The 18660-nt window shown below is 48.2% G+C and overlaps 2 protein-coding genes across 3 annotated transcripts in view; both read left to right on the plus strand.

Annotated features, from left to right (window-relative positions):
* Positions 1 to 3896: 3896 nt before the first annotated feature.
* Positions 3897 to 8262, plus strand: LOC125400817 (uncharacterized). The gene is made up of 6 exons (XM_085683071.2): positions 3897 to 4062; positions 5273 to 5290; positions 5982 to 5999; positions 6365 to 6566; positions 6719 to 6969; positions 8155 to 8262. The coding sequence occupies exons 2-6, from the start codon at positions 5273 to 5275 to the stop codon at positions 8185 to 8187; spliced, it is 522 nt and encodes a 173-aa protein (XP_085539197.1). The 5' UTR covers positions 3897 to 4062; the 3' UTR covers positions 8188 to 8262.
* Positions 8263 to 8518: 256 nt separating this feature from the next.
* Ap3b2 (adaptor related protein complex 3 subunit beta 2) overlaps positions 8519 to 18660 on the plus strand; it is a 36364-nt gene continuing 26222 nt past the window's right edge. The window contains exon 1 of one of the 2 annotated variants that reach the window (XM_087901251.1): positions 8519 to 9027. In XM_087901251.1, coding sequence (XP_087757377.1) covers positions 8915 to 9027 — 113 coding nt within the window. In that variant the 5' untranslated portion in view covers positions 8519 to 8914. Of the gene's footprint in view, positions 9028 to 13608; positions 13888 to 18660 lie in introns of those variants that run through there. The other variant, XM_087901250.1, reaches the window with a different exon arrangement.

Here is an 18660-nt window from a genome sequence, read left to right on the forward strand (position 1 = left end):
AGAGGCAAGTGGATCTCTGAGTTTGATGCTAGCTTGGTCTACAGAGTTGTTGGGTGAGACTGCTTGTTTGTTTCCCAGCCACCCAGACTCCCAAAATAATCACATAGAAACTAAATTATTTGCAATACTGTTTGGCCAATAGTTCTAGAGTATTCCTAGTTAGCTCTTACATCTTGAATTCACTCATCTCTAATAATCTGTGTATTACCACATGGCAATGGCTTACCGGGTAAAGTTCTGGGATGTCTATCTCCTCTGCCAGTGGCTCCATGGCTTCCCTGACTCTGTCTTCTTTCCTCCTCTGTTTGGAATTCCCGCTTGCTCTATTCTGCTCAGCCACCAGCCAAAACAGCTTCTTTATTAACCAATGGCAATAAAACATAGTCAAAGCATGCATAGGGAAATCCCACACCACAGAGTGAGTTCCAGGACATCCAGGACTACACAGGAAAATGTTATCTCAAAAAAAAATCCAAAAGTTAAATAAATAATAAGTAAAACATAAATACATAAATAAAACAAATTTAAAAAAAGATATCAGTTGAAAACCTCAACAACAAACTAGATCAAGTGAAGGAATCATATTGGAGCTTCAAATTGTTTCTTCCAAAATAGTTTGCTTAGAAAGATAAAAACAAACAAACAAAATTCCAAGAAAGAATGAAGAGAGCCCTGGGCAGCCTTAGAAATTACTCCAGCCTGACTAGGCAGTGTCTACTCGGAAGGCTCCTGTGCTGAATGTATGCTGTGCAGCTGGCCCCTGAGAGATGACTGGTCCAAGGATGCTGACCTCAGCAGAGGATCAATCCAGCAAGGAGTTTATAGATGACTTAAGAGGTGGAGGTGTGCTTGCAGGAGGCAGATCACTGGGCAGTGTGCTGGGGGACACATCTTTGAATGGCATCTTTACCCCTGGCCTCTCTGTCTGTGTCACAGCTTCCTGGTCACTGTGTGTGAGCAGCTCTGCTCTGCCATGCCCTCCCACCATGATGGACTGCCTCCCTGCTGGTCCCCAAACAACTGAGCAGCCAGGGGACCATGGACCTAGGCCTCTGAAACACAGGACAAATAAATCTTTCTCTCCTAAAGTCTGCTACAGCAATGGAAAACTGACTAACACAAACAGCAAATATCGGCCTCATCAGCAAACAGGAGGGAAGGGGGTTACAGAGCAAAGATACAGAAAATCTGTTTAATGGAATAACAGCAGAGAATTCCAGTCTCAGGAGAGACATGGCAATACAGGATTGTAGTGAGGAGCTGCGGACAGGCCTGCTTTTCATCCTGCCCAGCTTCCACACAGCTAGCTTAGCCCCAGAAATAATAACACAGAGATTGTATTCATTTAAACACTGCCTGTGGCCCATTATCTCTAGAGAGTTAGTTACTGACTAACTCTCACATTTTGATTAACCCATTTCTAATAATCTGTGTAGCACCATGGGGTGGTGGCTTACTGGAAAAGATTCAGCATGTCTGATCTGGTGGCTGACTCCATGGCACCAGCCTCATCGTCCTCTTTCCAGCATTCTGTTCTGTTTACTCCGCCTACCTAATTTTCTGTCCTATCAGAGGGCCAAGGCAGTCTCTTTATTAACCAATGAAAATAACACATAACAGAAGGCCCACCTACATCACAGGATGTCCTGGGATTGTGTTGCTCCCTCTTTCTCTTCTGGGTGTGGGACTTTCTTAGCATCTCCATTAATGCTGGGTGAAAGCCATGGATTCCTGAGTTTATGCTTCTCTTTGAAGGTCTTCACTTCTTTCCACAGGGAAACCCTTGTGTATGATAATCCTGTTTGGAAGTCATTTTCTTTCAGAACTTGAAGTACTCATAAATTCTATCTTGGCCTTTAGAATTTCTGCTGGGAAATCCATGTCTAAATAGCTTGCCTTTAAGTGTAATATAGTATACTTCTCAAATGTTTTTCTTTCTTTATAATTTTATTTATTTATTTATTTACATACCAATCCCAGTTCCCCCTCCCTCATCTCCTCCCGCTCCTCCCCATACCCGGTGTTCAATCTGCTCCTAAGAGAGGTTAAGGCCTCTCCTGGGAAGTCACCTAAGTCTGTCCCACCTTCTTGAGGCAGGATCACGGCCCAGAAATCCACAACTAACCACTGGGCCAAGCTCCATGCAAAGAAAGGGACTAGCAATAACATGAACAAAGAGGTCAAGACCATGATGGGGAAATCCACAAAATCAGCTGACCTGAACCAGTGGGAGATCACTGACTCCAGTCTGACAACTGGACATAGGACAGGACTAGGCCCCTTGAATACAGGTGACAATGGTGTGGGTTGGGCAGTATATGGGGTCACTGGCAGTGGGACCAGGACATAACTCTTTAGAACTGATGTTGTAGAACTCATTTTCTTTGGAGAGACACTTTACCCAGCTTAAACATGGTAGGAGTGGGGAGAGTCTTTTTCTAGAGTTTTGTTTTGTTCTCTGTTCTTTCTTTGATTTTTGCATTGATTTGGGCTAATTGAATCCTGGTTATTTTAAGCAGAGTGTTGGGGGTGGGGCGGGCTTAAGGACACAGATTGTGCATAGGATAAGAAAATGCAAATTTTGAGCTACAATGTCAGAATATCTTTTCTAAAATAACTTAACCTTGACTCTAGCAAAAGACTACTTGCCAAGCTGAGATAAAACCCATAGTTTTGATTTGTAAGCCCAATCTAGTGCTTACACAACATAAAGACCTTCAAACAGGCCAGGCAGGTATAAGGGCCAAGAAACCAGCTTCAGTCCCTACCCAAAGTTCCAAAGGTGAAATGCTTCTCAGAGGCAAAGGAGGGGTAAAAGATTTCTACAATAACTTCACACGCAATCTGAGGGTCATGCTCTTCATTTCATGTGCTCTTTATTGCTCTGTTTCTACTCTAATGATTTTGTCCTCCTTCTAACTTCTCTTAGCTTCCTTTTCCAGCTTCTTCTATTCTGTTTTCTCAAAACAAGAGACAGACGGATAGGTATGCCATGCAGAGTGAGGAGTGGGGTTGGATATTTATTTAGTGGGTTATGGAAGGGAAGGGGAGAAGGGAGAAGAGCAGAGAGAGGGAGGGGCAGAGAGAGAAAGGGAGGGAGGGAGAGAGAGGTGGGGAGGGGAGAAATTGGGACAAGGGAGAAGAGCAGGGAGAAGGAGAGGCAGAGGAGAGGGGAAGGGGAGAAGTTGAAAGAAGGGAGAGACCAAAGCTGCCTCTTTGAGAGGGAGATGGAAAAGGAAGGGACTCAGGCTGAAAGCTGAAAACCAGCTTGCCTAGGCAGACAGGGGAGGGAGTGGGCATAGCCTGTCTCTTAAAGGGACAGAGAAGATCATTACAAACATTCATATTGATAAATGTCAGCTTATTCAAAGATGCTCCAGTTGTAAAAGGCTTCTATATGTAATAAGAGTTTCCAACTCCACAGAGCAAAATTTATAGGGATATAATTCTGCCCCTGTACTTAGCAGGAACTCTTACCATCCCTTTTAACAGACAGAAAACTGTAGAAAAAACAAAGTTAATATAGTCAGAGGTGATTTGAGCAATACCATCACCACCTTGACCCAGTGTGGGCTCAAAGAACAGTACACCTGGACATGCAAAATACACTTGCAAGGGTGCAAAGTGTGTCCCCTAGAACAGAGCATAAAGCAAACCTCAATAATTCATGGGGATTGAAAGCTAGCTCCCGTCCTCTGTCCAAGGCAGCGTGAAGTTGAAGCCTTGAGTATCCCGAGGCCAGTGAAGAGTGAGGGAATGGAGCTGAGGAGAATGGTCAGTCATGGATGTCATTTATGAGATGTTGAAAGGTAGGAGGAGGGGAAGGAGGAGCCATTTACCTACCTGGACCCCAGCCCTCATGCTCTGGCTTCTTGCCCACCCCAGGGTCATAGAGGAAGTGCTGCTGCCTCATTCAGATTGGCTAGGACACTGGTGCCCAGAATCTGGCCCCAGAACTTCCTGGTTAGCCCCTTTATCTGCCAGATCCATGAAAACTTGTCCTCTTTCCTCTGGTCACAGAAGACAAACGTCTCACAAGGAGTAAAGTGTGGTCACTAAAAGGTAAGCAGCTTTGTTATGAGCTCAGATTTGGGGGGAGGTGATAGTAGCCAAAATCCCCAGAAAAGGAAGGATGGCCGGAAGAGGGGGACTTCCACTCTGACCTTGATTTAGCTGTAGGTACCTGGCTGGGAGCAGTGACCCCAAAGCCAGTCTCAGGGACACCCTGCCACTGCTCTGCTTCTGATAGCCAGGGCGACAGAAGGAAGGACTCACGCCTCCAAGCCTGGATCCCCAACAGGGTGGGCAGCATTGTCAGGCCCTGGGCCGACTAAATGAATGAATGCTAAAGTCAAGGGTAGCTGCTCCTCTAGTCAGGAAGAATGCAGGAGTCAGTACCTCCTGTTGGTGGGGGCTGGAGATGGGGTTCTATGTACCATTCAAGAGGTCCCAGGACTCTGGAGTCAGTCTCATGCCCTGGCTAAGTCAGACCACCTCAGTCTGAACACTGCTTCTACCGCTTTTTAGATGTAACCTTAACAACCTCCCCAAGCCCCACCTTTCCCTTCTTCCAAATGAGAATGACATTGTTTTTAGGGCTAACTGGGGCCTTCATACAGCTTTGGCAGCAAGTATTATTTTTCATTATGGGTGGAACAGCAGCCATGGACCTGAAGCCTTGTTTGAAGGGCAAAGGCCCAGCTGATGGCAGCCAGAGCACCTCTCTGCCATCACCCCACAGTGGGAAATTTGAGGGAGAGTCTGGGCTTTCTGGTTGAGTGATTCCTTTTAATCTGTGAGGCAGGGGTCACAGGGAGGCCACCAGCCTTTGGGACTTATTGTTCTTCTCCTCTCAACTGAGAAAGGTATTCTCTGCAACCCTCCACTTCAGGCAAATGTGCAAGTTCGGGAGCCAACTAGACCTTAGATAAACCTTAGATAAACCCTCAGGCCTTGTAAGGATCACAAAGAGTTCTCAGTTGCTTCACAGTGGTCAGGTGATGGCCAGCTCACCAACATTATTGCCCCTAGGTTACAGAGGAGGAAGTTGAGGTTGAGAGAAAAGGGACTTTTTGATGTCCCATATGGAGAGGGGACAGGTCTCTCTTTTTTGTTTGTTTGGTTTGGGTTTTTTTGGGGGGAGGGGACAGGTCTCTCAACCTACAATCAGCCATGTAGAGCAGGTTTATGCACAACACCCAGACACTGAGCAGCCAGAGCAGGGAGGAAGGGAGACGAACCCGGTGATAATGACTGGCTTTTCTCTTTCTAGATGAGCATCACATGCCAGGTAAATGGAGCAGAAGTCCTTGGCTCATCTTGTCTCCTCCCCAGGCAGGGTCCCAGCAGTCTCAACAGGGGCCAGGACAGTCCCCTGCCTTCCATAGCTGTGACTTCTGCTTGACCCCGTGGGTATGGGACGGGAGGGGAGCTGGGAGGAAGGTGTTCTCCCTATTTGGTGAATGTTAGAGAGTATGACCCATGACCAAGGGCACAAGGACACAGAGATAGCCAGAGTTCTGGGGTGGGTGGTCACTGTTGTTCTCATGTCCTTTAGCAATCCCTCAATAGTGTCCCCCACTATCTCTCTCTTTCCTCTGAAACCAAAGTTCAGGTATAACCAGGGCACTGAAAACATCCTTCCAAGTTTCCAGCGCCCTCTGTTCCCAGTAAAGATGAGAAACTAAACTGAATTTTTCATATATATATATAGATATAGATATATATCTTTACTGAATTTTAACTCACAGTATTTATTTATTACATGGGATGCAGGATGGTCAGATGGGTGCAGGGTAGCTGTATGTACGTATTCTAGCAAGATTTAACAGTCCTCAATTTCCTCCTGAAAGTAAGGATACTATACCTATCTTGAGAACGGTAGCAAGCAGTGAATGAGGGCATGTTGGCTACTGAGGTTATTAGACTTGGGAGGTGTCTACCATGGCTCAGATCTCACTGAAGTTTTACTGTTTCTTCAGGCCTACTTCTCAACCCAGGTACCTGCTGACACCCAGAACCCAGTGTTGCTTGTAGGAATACCAAGATGGAAGTCCGATGAGGAAGGAGATCTGGGAACTGGGAGAGGGAGCATAAAAGAATGGCGGGATTTCGGAATAAATGAATAACCCTGTGTGACAAGGAACTCCCAATAGTTGACAGTTTGGGATCCTAAGGGTGGCTCAGGGCAGGGTACATGTGTGGTTTTCAGGCCTCTGGAGTCTCTTATGGATACGGAGGCGGGAAACAGTGAAGTCCTTCTGCCTAGGGCCCTACCCCAAGCCAGGTCTACCTCTGTGATGAGCAGAATGACCCAGCTATGCCTCTGCATCCACCCTGCAGTCTGTGCCATTTCTCCTCTTAGACCCTGACTGGGGCATCCAGGACCTTGAAGTTCTTCTTCTCTGAAGCTTTCATGGGTCAGCACTTCCAGGAGGTGGAGTTAGACAAAGCGGACCCTCAGCCCGGAGACCTCTTCCTATTCAGGTTGCAGTCTCCTAATGCACAGTGGCTTGGAGCCCACGTGGGTGTTTACTGCGGCCACGGAGAGATCATACACTTTGAGGGTGAGCGAAAACAAATGTGGTCAGTTATGGGGTAGGGACTGCCCTGGGATGAAAGTGTAGGTCTCTAAAGGGGGGGAGGGGCAACCCAGGGGTGGGGCTTCAGTTTGAGGAAATGCCCTCTCCTGTTTGCACTGGGCCTCCTATCCCCACAGGCAGGACCTCCAGCAGCAGAGGCGGACTACAGACGCTGCTGGGTTACTGTGAAGGTGTGGTGTGCAAACAGGGTCACCGGGCACTGCAGCGTTCTCGAAGGCTCTGGCGTGTGCTTCGCAGACGCCGCCGCATTGACCCTGAGGAGCTGGAGCGCCGGGTGCGAGAAGCTATGGACAGCGATCCTCCTCCCTACCATCCTACCAGCAGCAACTGTGTGCACTTTGCCTTGAACCTGCTGGGCATGGACTCAGTAAGCTCCTCTCCTCTAGCTGTACATCCCCATGCCAGCCCCTAGTTTGCTAACAAACGCCAACCTGCTCCAGCAAAATTCAGCCGTTCCTCACCCCTACTACATTCAGACCAGGTTCCTCTAAATTGCAGTTCTTCACTCTGGCATCCAAAACACCCCAGAAACAAACTGGTGTGCCTACTTGTTGAAGTTACACACTTATGAAGCCCCTTTGAGCCCCTTGCCAGGCTGACCTCAAGCCCCAGTTCGTAGATCCTGGCCAGACATATTTACTGAATACTACCAATCTCCTGCCCCGGTGCTGGCCCAACCCCTCATTCTTCTTCTTTCAGTAGAACTTTCTGGAAGGACACACCAAGACCAAATTCTCAGCACAAAGGGGAATTATTTGCCCCAGAGGGACAAAGGCAGGGAATAGGAGACAAGGGAGAGGGGAGAAGGGGAAGGGAGAAGGGGAAGAGAGGTACCCAGAGGAAGAAAGGACTGCCTTTGGATAAAGGAGAGGCAGATGTGGCCCATAGGCAAATGGCAGTTAATAAAGGGAAAAGGTCAACCCCTTGTTAGGATGAGTTGGCTTGCTTTGATTGGGCTTGTTAATTAGGGCACACAAAAGGGCCTTTTGTTTGCTGAGCTTCAATATTTTGATACTGGACCTTGGTGGTCAGCCTCAGGAAGACGAAGAGGAATAGACCTTTGTGGCAGCTTTAGAAACATAACCTAACAGCAGGGTGAAGGAATGGGGAGGACAAGACCAGTCAGAGTCTTGTTTGCCATACTAGGCCTACTAGAGAGAGCCCTTCACCTCCTATTGACCCCAAGTCCACCTTTCTGAGTTCCACCCATTTCAAGCAGTCCACCAATTCTGATCTCGGAGTTTTGAGGATCCTAGTTCTACAAATCAGGACAACCCTTGGGAAGTCTTTCTGTCTCCAAGGCACACCAGAAGTTTCCAACCACTCAGCTCCATGCCCAAAACTCTAGCCCGAAGAGATGTGACCCATACATCAGCCTAGCTTAGGGCTTTCTCTCCATCCAGACCTGTTCCTTCCTTGCTTCCTTCTCTCTCCCCTGCCTCCCTCCCTACCTTGGGTCTTAAGAACTAAGCTCCAGGAATCACAAAGTCCCTGAGACCTGGAGGTTAGACTAGACCCTAACTCAGCCTGTTACTTCTGTCTTCCCTCCTAGATGTCAACGGACATGGACTTAACCATGGATTAATGTGACCGTGGGTCCTCCTGAGCGGACCTGAAGAGACTTCAGAAAAAAATCATTAAAGTATTTTCTGAAACCTAATTCGAACATTAGTTGTTCTCTCTACTCCATGTGGATCTGCTCTGCTCCCAGAATGCCCTTGTGCTTGCTTTCGGGGTCAGCCTGCCCTTAAATTCCACTCCTTCCAGAAAACTGCTAAGCTTCTCACATAGTAGGCAGGTTGTCCCCAGAGGGATTTGGACTGTGTGAAAAGGGAGGTTGGAAAGGTACCATCCCCAATTCTCCAAGGCCGATGTTTCAGTAAGTGCCTTTTTTCAGAGTAACCCCCTTCCTTCACTGCGTGGGTGGGCAGACCCTTGGAGGTCAGGTGATCAGGTTGGTGACAGGAGGTCCTCATCCCTCCCAAGGCTGTGCCGTCATCATCCAGCAGCCTGATTCACTGTCAGACCAGCAGGTGCTTGCAGTTGCTTTAAGTGCAGAGGCATGGATGACAGGGGGTTCTGAGAGACTGGGGCGGGGCAGGCGCTGTTCCTCCTCCCAGTGTCTGCTCACCCCAACCCCTGCACTCCGGGGTGGTGCTGGCGCCTTTAAGAATCTCAGAGTGCAGCCCTGATTGCTGAATTCGCGCGCAGCCTCCACCGCGCAGATTTGCAGCTCTGCTGAGCTAGGCCTGCGCCCCCCTGCCTCGGCCGTAGCGCAGCCTGGTCGCTCACTCGCCCCGCAGCGCAGACCCATGTCGGCCGCCCCAGCCTACAGCGAAGACAAGGGCGGCTCGGCCGGCCCCGGGGAACCGGAATATGGCCATGACCCGGCGAGTGGCGGGATCTTCTCCTCCGACTATAAGCGGTGAGCTAGGGAAGCGCAGGCCCGGATGCGGTCTACGCGCCGGCACCATGGACAGCGCCCGGGAGGCCCAGAACCGGCCCTCTAGGCTCTGTGCTGGGTCGCCTTAAGCGACCCAGGGAACCCGAGGCTGGTGAGGGAGGGGCCAGCAAGGCGGGGTTCTCAAGGAACCGCTGCCCCTATATCCCTGCTTTGCAGCTTTTATTCACTGGTTGAATTGGTTCCAGGAGAAAATCAAAACAAAACCCCAAACCCAACACCGTGGGGGAGGGGTCTAAATTCGTGAACTGGAGTTTTAGTCTGGGCTGCTCCAGAAAGCCAGCTCAGGATGTAGACTGAGAAACTGGCTCCTCCTACAAATTCATTCCCCCTTCTCCCACCTCATTCTCCCCCCTCTTCCCCACCCCACCCCTCACTGCGCTGTGATTCAGCCCTGTTTGTCTAAAGTATGGTTCAGCCCCTGACCTCTGACTCACTCATTTATTCGTTCATGAATTCAATAGCAATCATTTATTAGAGGCCTACCGCACAGACCTGCTCGTCATGCAATACAGCAGTGAACAGAAGACCACAGATTGCTCTAAAGGAGCAAGAATGAAGCAATGGTCATTCAGCTTCTAGGGTCAGCAGGGGAGTGTGAGGCTGGTTCCATTTTTTTAGGGACACATATAAGAAATGGGTCTGGGATCTCAGGGAAATGACCCCACAATCCAAAGCACTAGGGGCAAGCAAATTGTCTTCTGCAGAAGGGGGATTCAGGCAGGCACACCTAGTGAGAGTCCCCCTGGGTTTTTACTACCAATGAAACGGTTACTCTGTTCCTCACTCTGGATGGCCAGTGCTAGGCCTCACAGGTTAGGTGGCCACTAACAACTTGGAACTCTGTGCAACTGATGATCAAAGTGTAATTTTTGAGAACAGGGTGCAGCTTTTTTTTTTTGCTTGTTTGTGGGGTTTTTTTTGTTGTTGTTGTTGTTGTTGGTATGTTTTGTTTTATTTCGAGATCGACTTTCTGTGAGTCCCTGACTGACCTGTGTAGCAGGAATAATAAAAACCCAGAGATAAAAATCGGGATTCAACCTGAAAACCAGAAAAGCAAAGCAGTCAGGCAACTAGAGATGTCCCAAGGCTGGGCAACCATAAACAGACTAAGCCTCTCTTAGCTCAGTCAGTGAAGCATGAGACCCTTAATGTCAGGGTCGTGGCTTTGAGCCCCATGCTGGGTAACAAAAGTAGCATGAATAATAAAAACCTGAGGCAAAAATTGGGGTTCAACCTAGAACCTAGAAAAGCAAAATAGCCAAACCAGTAGAGACATCTTACCTCTACCAAGGCCGAGTAACTGCAAACTAAGCAGACTAAACCTCTCTCTCCTCTCATTTTATATTCCCTCTAGTGCTGGGATTAAATGTGTAGACCACCACCACCTGGATTTGTTTATGCACTGATCTTGTGTAGCCCAGGGAGGCCTTGAACTCACAGAGATCCATATGACTCTGTCTTCCAAATCCTGGGGTTAATGGTGTGTGTCACCACTGCCTGACCTCTAGGGGCTTTAGCTTTGCCTCTGGTCTTCACACAAGATTTATTTATCAAAAGAAATATTATATGCCACTACAGTCCTGGAACTTACTCTGTAGACCAGGTTGGCTTCAAACTCACAGATCCACCTGTCTCTGCCTCCTCAGTGCTGGGATTAAAGCTCTGTGCCAACACCACCTGGCACAGGATGCAACCTTGGGCACACACTTTAATCTTAGACTAATGTTAGGCTATGAGCCTCTCCAGAATTCACAGCTCCCAGGGCTGAAGGACTCTGCTGAGAAGTGGAAACCTGAGACAAAGGAGATGGAGCCTGCTCTCTCTCTCTCTCTCTCTCTCTCTCTCTCTCTCTCTCTCTCTCTCTCTCTGTAACAGTTTAGTAAAACTCCTATTGGGAGAAAAGATGGTACAGCAGGGTGCAGTGGTGCTCACCTTAACCCCAGAACTCAGGAGGTAGAGGCGAGAAGAGCTCTTTGAGTTTGAGACCAACCTGGTCTACATAGCCAGTTCCAGGACAGCCAGAGCTACAAATAAATAATAAACAAATAAATAAGCATATTTTATTTATACTTCTTACAGCCCAGAGGACTAAGGAAAGCAAATTAGAATCACTGGAAGTCACTAGAATGAATGAGGGTTCTAAGCGCGGGCTCTCACCAGATTTGTGTATTGGAGGGATCTCAGGCTGGATTGAGGAAAGTGAAAGGGGGGGGGCAGGCTGGAGAGATGGGCTCAGTGGTTAAAAGCACCTGTTGCTCTTTCAGAGGACCTGGGGTTCGATTCCCAGTACCCACGTGTTGGCTCATGGCTACCTCCAACTCCAGCTCCAGAGGGTCTGGTGCCACTTCTGACCTCCTTGGACACCACACAAATATGCACACAATGCCCATGCCTCCATGCAGGCAAAACACTCACAACTGTGAAATAAATAAATAAATAAATCTTAAGAAAGAAAGAAAGAAAGAAAGAAAGAAAGAAAGAAAGAAAGAGATCTGAGTTGAGTAAGAGACAAGGGAAAATGTTAATTAGAGTTGAGTGGCTGGGTATGAGGCCAGACTTAAGCAAAGCAGTTTAAACCGGAGGTCTCAACTGGGTCGGCTAACTGAATGCAGCATTCACAAAAAGTTTGGCAGCAGTAAAGGATTCTGAGCACAGAAAACCTGAAATGAATTCAAAAGCAAACACACAATGGAACTGGGGAGTTCCTGACCTGTGCTCCCTACTGTGACTTTACTGTAGTTGTGATTCTAAACAGAACATCACACGCTACTACTCTGACCTGACCACACCAGACACTGACCGCACCTGACACACCTTGCGGCACACGGGAGACTCTCCCTGGAGACTGACAGGCCATGAACCATAGCGCTTTCCACTGTATGTACAAAGTCTTCTGCTTTGACAGAAACATAATGGTTTAATTACAGAACTGTGTACTTGTGACATGGTTCTACCCTTATTCTTCAGCATGGATCAAGTCAGTGTGTCTTTGGATTTAGTGTTACACAAGCAAGCACATCCGTGTCATTTGTATGCAAGTTGACTTTAGTCCTGAAAGTGACATTATTTGTGGTAAATAACTGTTTTTGTTATCTTGTTATTATTTTTATGTGTGTGTGCCGCAAAACTACAGGAAGATGTCCTCCGCCTTGTTCCTTAGATTCAGGGTCTCTCACTGAACTGAGCTCGCAGATTTCCTCCAGGCTGGCAGCCAGTCATGGCCCAGAGAGTCTGCTCTCTCCATGCCCTCTCAGTGCTGGGTTAGAGGGGTGAACAGGACCATGTCTGACGTTTACATGGGTGATGGGATCTGAACTCTAGTCTCAAATGCCAGCACTCTTGATTGCTGACTCATCTCTCCAGCCCCAAAGAACTGTCTTAATTTCTGTTGTATTTATTGCCATTAAATGCTTGATTTGTGTGCCTGCTTTAGATCCCTGCATATAGAGTTATGTAAAAATTTCTCAGGTGCAAAGTTGTGCTCAGTAGAAATGTTAAGATGTCCTGACCTACACAAGGGAGACAGGGGGGACATAAGGGCTCTCTTTCCTATTGCTTTGATCAAACATCTGACAAAAGCAATTTAAGCAGTGGTTTATTTTAGCTCATAGACTGAGGATATATGTTGGGGAAATGTGATAGCCAGGGTTTAAGGCCGGACATAGGAAAGCCTCAGTCATGAAGCCAAGAAGATAAATGAATGCTGGGCTTCATATTCTCTCTCTCTCTCTCTCTCTCTCTCTCTCTCTCTCTCTCTCTCTCTCTCTCTTTCCTGCTGTAATTCTCTTAAATTTGTTATTTTTATTTTATGTATATGGGTGTTTTGCATGCATGCTTGTCTGTGAACCACACATGTGCCTGGTGTCTGTGGAAACCGAAAGATATTGTCTGATTTCCTGAGACTGGAGTTACAGACACTGTGAGCTGCCATGGGGGTGCTGGGGATAGAACCTGGGTCATCTGGAAGAGCAGTCAAAACTCTTAATCACCGAGCTTTTTACAGACCCCCCCACTTTCTCCTTTTTATTCAGTCAAGTGCCCAGATCATGGGAAGTTGCCCCTTACACTTAGGATGGATCTCCCCATGTCTATTGAACCAATCTAAATACTCCCTCACAGACAAGCCTGCAGGTTTGGTGTTCTTTAGATCATTCTATATCCTACAAACTAAGATTCAGGATTAACTACACAAACTGCTTTGGAAAGAATGATGAGGATCAAGAGGCTGGGCCAGAGTGAGCAGGAATGTATGAGATTCCTAGAGAGGAAGGAAAATGCCGTTTGGAGAAAATTCACCATTCAGTTATGGCTATGAGATTTGGAGTGAAAAAAGGAACTCTTCCCCTGATCCTCTCATGTGCCCAGAGACTGGGATGGGCTCAGTCCCTGTCCCCAGCCCCCAGCCATCTGTACCTCCCGTGGCTTTGCTTCTGAGCCTTGAGAAGGAAACCAGAGCCTCCCACCTGGCCAGTGTCTAGTTACTGAGTTTCAGGGCGGGCCTTCTGGTGGCAGTGGACAGGACGAGCAGTCCCAGCTAGCTGCCAGCTCGGTACTCTCCTGGAGCTGGACCTGATGCCAGATGCAGCGGCTCCTGCAGCTCCCCGGGACTGTAGTGAGGCCAGGGGCCAGTGGGGCTGAGCAGGAGGAGGCTTCCAGTCCTGTGCTTGGTCCTGAAGGTGGGCCCCCACCCTGGTACCAGGCGCTGAAGCCTGAGGAGCTTCGGTGGCTGCAGGCTCCTGAGGAAGACACAACCCCAGAAACATCGATAGAAGGACCTTGCCCTGAGGTTGGCCAAGGCCAGACCCAGAGCCAGCCATTAAGGTACAGAACGTCCTGCCTCTGCTCCCAGAGAACTGAGGTCAGAGAATGGGTGGCTGCTAGTTTCAGCCCAGCTCCCTGTTTAATCTCCTTAGTAGAGTAGCACCAGGCACGTATTCAGGCTCCAGGCTGGAGGGGCTTCAGGTTGAGGTCACAGGACACCTGAGGGTTGATAGTATGACTAAGTGAGAAAAAGAAACTCTGAGCGGAGGGAGAGGGTGAAACATTCAAGGCTTCAGGGCCCACCTTGACTGCCCTACCCCCAAGCCCTGGCTGGAGTAGGCTCAGGATAAGGGTTGGGGACAGAAACTAACACAGTCTAAGTTTGAGCAGCCTCTCTGGGTGTGTTGACCGTAACTTGGGGAGGGAGCCCTGTGGGCCACTGAGGGGTGGGTGGATGTGTCTGATCCCAGTGTCATGTTTGATACACTGGAGGGCTCTAGCTACAGTCAGGAGAGTCTGCTAACCCAGAGTAGGTCAGGGGTCAGGTCAGAAGAAGTGCAAGGTAAAGGGATCCGACTGGGAGGTGAATATTTCATGATCTCAGATCCTCGCTGCATTCCTCTCCCTTCCTCTGCCTCCTGGGAACGTGAAGCCAGTGGGAGCAGTGGGAACAAAAGAGGGATGGGGTCCATCATGCTCCAGCAGGAGCAAGGACAAAGGCCACCTCACTCCAAGAGGCATCGTGTGGGTTGTGGGCATTTGAAGATCAATTCTGCCAGCTCTGTTTTATACCCAGTGTCCCTCCCTTCTGCCAAGAGCCTAAAATGCATTACCAGTTTTGTGGGTGGCATGGCCTAGGGTGTGTGCTTTTTGACAGGGCCCTGAGATATTTGGGGTATGGCAAGGACACCCATGTGTGAAGCAGTCAGCTGCTAGGGAACACTGTCAGTTAAGGAGACTGGCCTGCTCTGTCCACTGAAGGTCACTGCCCTACCCCATACCACACCAGGCTGGGCCTCAGGCAGTCAGAGGATCTCCTTATCCGTCTTGAAGTCCCCTGGCCATTTTGGTGAATGAGCCTGGAGTAACCAAATTTGTCAAGGTTGTGTATTAGGTATGGCTGTGTTGTGTGACTGTAAGGGACCTATGTATGTCTATAGGATAGCATGGGGGAGTATGGAGTGATCTCTTATGGCATATATCTATAGGTGTGTAGGTGTAATGTGTCTGGAGGTTTGTGTCTTGAGAGTGCTTCTCTGGAAGGGTGCTGTATGTTTTGTATTTGTGTGAGTGTGTGTGTTTCCCTGGGGTTTGTGGGTATGTATCTGCAGTTTCACGTATATGATTATTTGTGTCTGTGAGGGATGTGTTGTGGTATATGGCTCTATCTCTGGGGTACAGGTATACCCACAAGAGTGGACAAGTGTGTGGTACATGTGGGTGGTACTCACATGTGAGTTAAACATGGAGTGTCTATTTGAGGGGTACAACAGTGCTCACTTAGACATGGGGAAAGCTGGTGCCCACCTCTGTCAGCTCCCAAGACTCCAAGTTATGCCAGTGACTCAGCGGAATTGTTTGTGCTTCTGCCCACATCTCAGCTCAACACCCCTGAGTGACTGTGTCTGGGAGTGTTGTGTGACTTTTCCTGGGTTGACATGAACAGATACAGATTCACCCCAGATGTGGCACCAGAGACAGACCAAAGAAACAATCCTACCTAAGTCCAACTCAGTGAGCCAGGGAATTCCAGGAGTATGGGTGAACAGGAGCCTGAATGACTCAAAGGCAGCTGGGTCATCAAAAAATCCAGACCAACATGGGCGGCAGTTCCCAAAAGCCGTATCCCTGGAGCTCCCTGCATATTTCTGGGTAGGCTTGTGAAAGAGTCTTCTCTCTCCAAGAGGAGACCCTAACCCTAACCCTAACCCTAACCTCTGAGCAATTATAGGGAGGGGCCTGGTAACTCCTATTTCCTGGTCTTGTGAGTTATACATCCTGAGTCTTATGGAGCCTGCTGTCAGGAAGGACAGTTTCTTAAAAAAATAACTCCCCTTATAGTAGTGAGAGGGACAAAATGGTTGTCTTATGGTCTTGGGGGCACCCACCCAGAAAAGGTCACTTTGAGCTAACATGAGCAGGACTGGATGCATTCTGCCCATCATTTACCAGCTAGCAAATTCTAGAAGGCATCCTTTTTCTACTTTGCTTTTCTGTCAAAAATCTTTTCCGAAAAGACATTTCCCATGTACATACACATGTGTTGACTTGGGTGTACAACAGTGCTCGTGTGTGTGCCATGCACACGTGCATGTGGAGGCTGGGTGAGGAACGAAGCTTCCTAAAGTTCTTGGGACATGGGTTTCTTAGTGCTCCTATGCCTCCTCGTTTTTTTCTGTTGGGCTCACACACATGACTGGGACATGTGTAAGGAGATTCTCTTTCTCGTGATGTAGGTCGCTGATTTTTCGTCTCAACAGCAGACACATCGGCCCCTCTCCTAGGACTGGACGGTGTTTCTAGATGTTTTATTTCACCCTGTAGTGTTTTATACCTTCATAAATGGCCACCCAATGCTAACTGACAGGATTGACTTTGGACATGAGGCCACCCATTGAATCCTTGGGAGTTGTCCGGTTCTTAGATTCATTTTGGTCTGTAAGGCCAAGACCTGTAAACACGTTTGACATGGGGAAAAGAGCATCATACTCTTCTTTTCTTTTTGTGTGTACAGGGGCACTATGCAGGTGCACATGTGTGTGGGTGCCAGACACCTACCCTGTGTTCCTCAGGAACCACCCACCTTGTTTATTTGAGGCTAGGCCTCATTCACTGATTTCTGGCTCTCCCTGTTTTGATGAGTGGACTAGCGATCAAGCAAGACCCAGAGATCCTCCAGTTTCTGCCTCCCCAGTACTGGTGGCAACAAGCAGTTGCCACCATGCCCTGCTTTTAATGGATGCTGGGAAGCAATCTCAGGTCCTCATGCTTGCATGAAAAGCACATAATGACACATCTCCCTAGTCTCCTAACCTTGTTATGACACCCAGTTCCTCTCCCTTGGTTCTTCCCATCCACAGAGCTAGGCCTTATCTTTCTACCCCAACCTTTCCTTTGTCCCTTGGCTCTCTGAATTTTGTTGTTGCTGTTTGACTGGTTTGGGTTTTGAGACAGGGCCTCACTGTGCAGTGATGGCTGGCCTGGAACTCATAGAGATCCACTTGCCTCTGCCTCCTGAGTGAGGATTACATGTGTGCCCCATCATGGCTGGTTTAGTTTTCTACGGTTGAAGTAAGAAAGAACCACAAGCTGTATTACTTTTGGGGGACAGGGTCTCCTGGTCCTCCTGTCTCCTATTCCTGAGCCTGGGATGTGCTACTACACACAGTTTAGGTGGGAATCAAACCCAGAACTTTGTGCAGCTAAGCAAGCACCCTAACAGCTGAGCTTCATCTCAGATCCTAGAATAGAAACTTTCTGTTTCAGCTCAGAAGGCATAAAGTCTATAATGAAGGTGTTAGTGTCTTAGCTAGGGTTTCTATTGCTGTAAAGAGATATCATGACCATGGCAACTCTTATAAAGAAAACCTTTAATTGAAGGTGGCTTGCTTACAGTTTCATGAAGGCACAGCAGTGTGCAGAGCAGACACGAGAGAGCCCAGAGTTCTACATCTTGTAAGAAACAGGAAATCAACTGTCACACTGAATGAAGTTTTAGAAGAGACCTCAAAGCCCGCCCCCACAGTGACACATTTCCTCCAACAAGACCACGCCTCCCAGTAGTGCCCCCTCTCTTTGCGGGGCATTTTCTTTCAAACCACCACAGTTAGTTAGCAAGGTCACGTTCCCTAGAAACCCAGTGGGGAATCCTTCTGGCTTGCTGGCTGTTATCAATGTTTGTTGGCTTACAGATAAAAATCTTCGGCCTGTGTCTTTACAGTATTTTCTTTGTGACTCACCTTTTTTTAATGGGATACCAGGGGATCTGGGTGTGATGGTGTAGGCTAGTGATCTTAGCACTCCAGGAGCTGAGACAGGAGAATCATCAGGCTGAGGTAAGAGTCCAGCCTGGGCTCTAAAGCAAGATCTGTCTCAAATTGAACTAACAACAATAACAACAACAACAAAGGCAGGAGACATATTGGACTAGGGAACCACCCAACTGTAGCTTCATTTAATTTCAGTATGGGTATTCCTACCTTAATGATGGTTCAACCTGTGAGCGTTTGACTTTACGGTGCTGTGAAAGTGATGTGCATTCCACAGAAAGTACTTGAAGTTTTGTTCTTTTCCCAGGCTAGTCATGTGCAGTGTGGTACTTTAGTGTTGTGTCCGTGTATCAGCTAATAGAAGCCTTCTGGCAACATTGAAGATGATCCAGGCTATCCTGTGATGTTTGGTAGTTGAAGTGTATTAAATATATTTTCATCTTGATAGGCTCACTTTATAGTGGGTTTATGGGGACGCAATCCCACCATAAATCAAGAAACATTTGTCATTCCATCTCTATACATATGGGGTACAGGTGTGTGTGTGTGCGTGCGTGTGTGTGTGTGTCTCTGTGTGTGTGTGTGTGTGTCTGTGTGTGTGTGTGTGTCTGGAAGCCAGAGGTCATCCTTGGGTGTCATTCCTCAGGAGCCATCATCTGATTTTTTTTTTCAGACAGGGTCTCTCACTAGGACCTGAGGCTCACAACTTAGCCAGACTGGCTGCCCATGAGCCCCAGGAACTTCCTGTCTTCACCTCCCCAGTGCTGGGATTACAGGCACTTTCCACTCCACTCAGCTTTTATGTGGGCACTAGAGAGTGAACAGGCCTCTAGGCTTACAGGTC

Source organism: Myodes glareolus, chromosome 24 (assembly GCF_982192425.1).
Source record: "Myodes glareolus chromosome 24, mMyoGla1.1, whole genome shotgun sequence".
Taxonomy (NCBI): Eukaryota; Metazoa; Chordata; class Mammalia; order Rodentia; family Cricetidae; genus Myodes; species Myodes glareolus.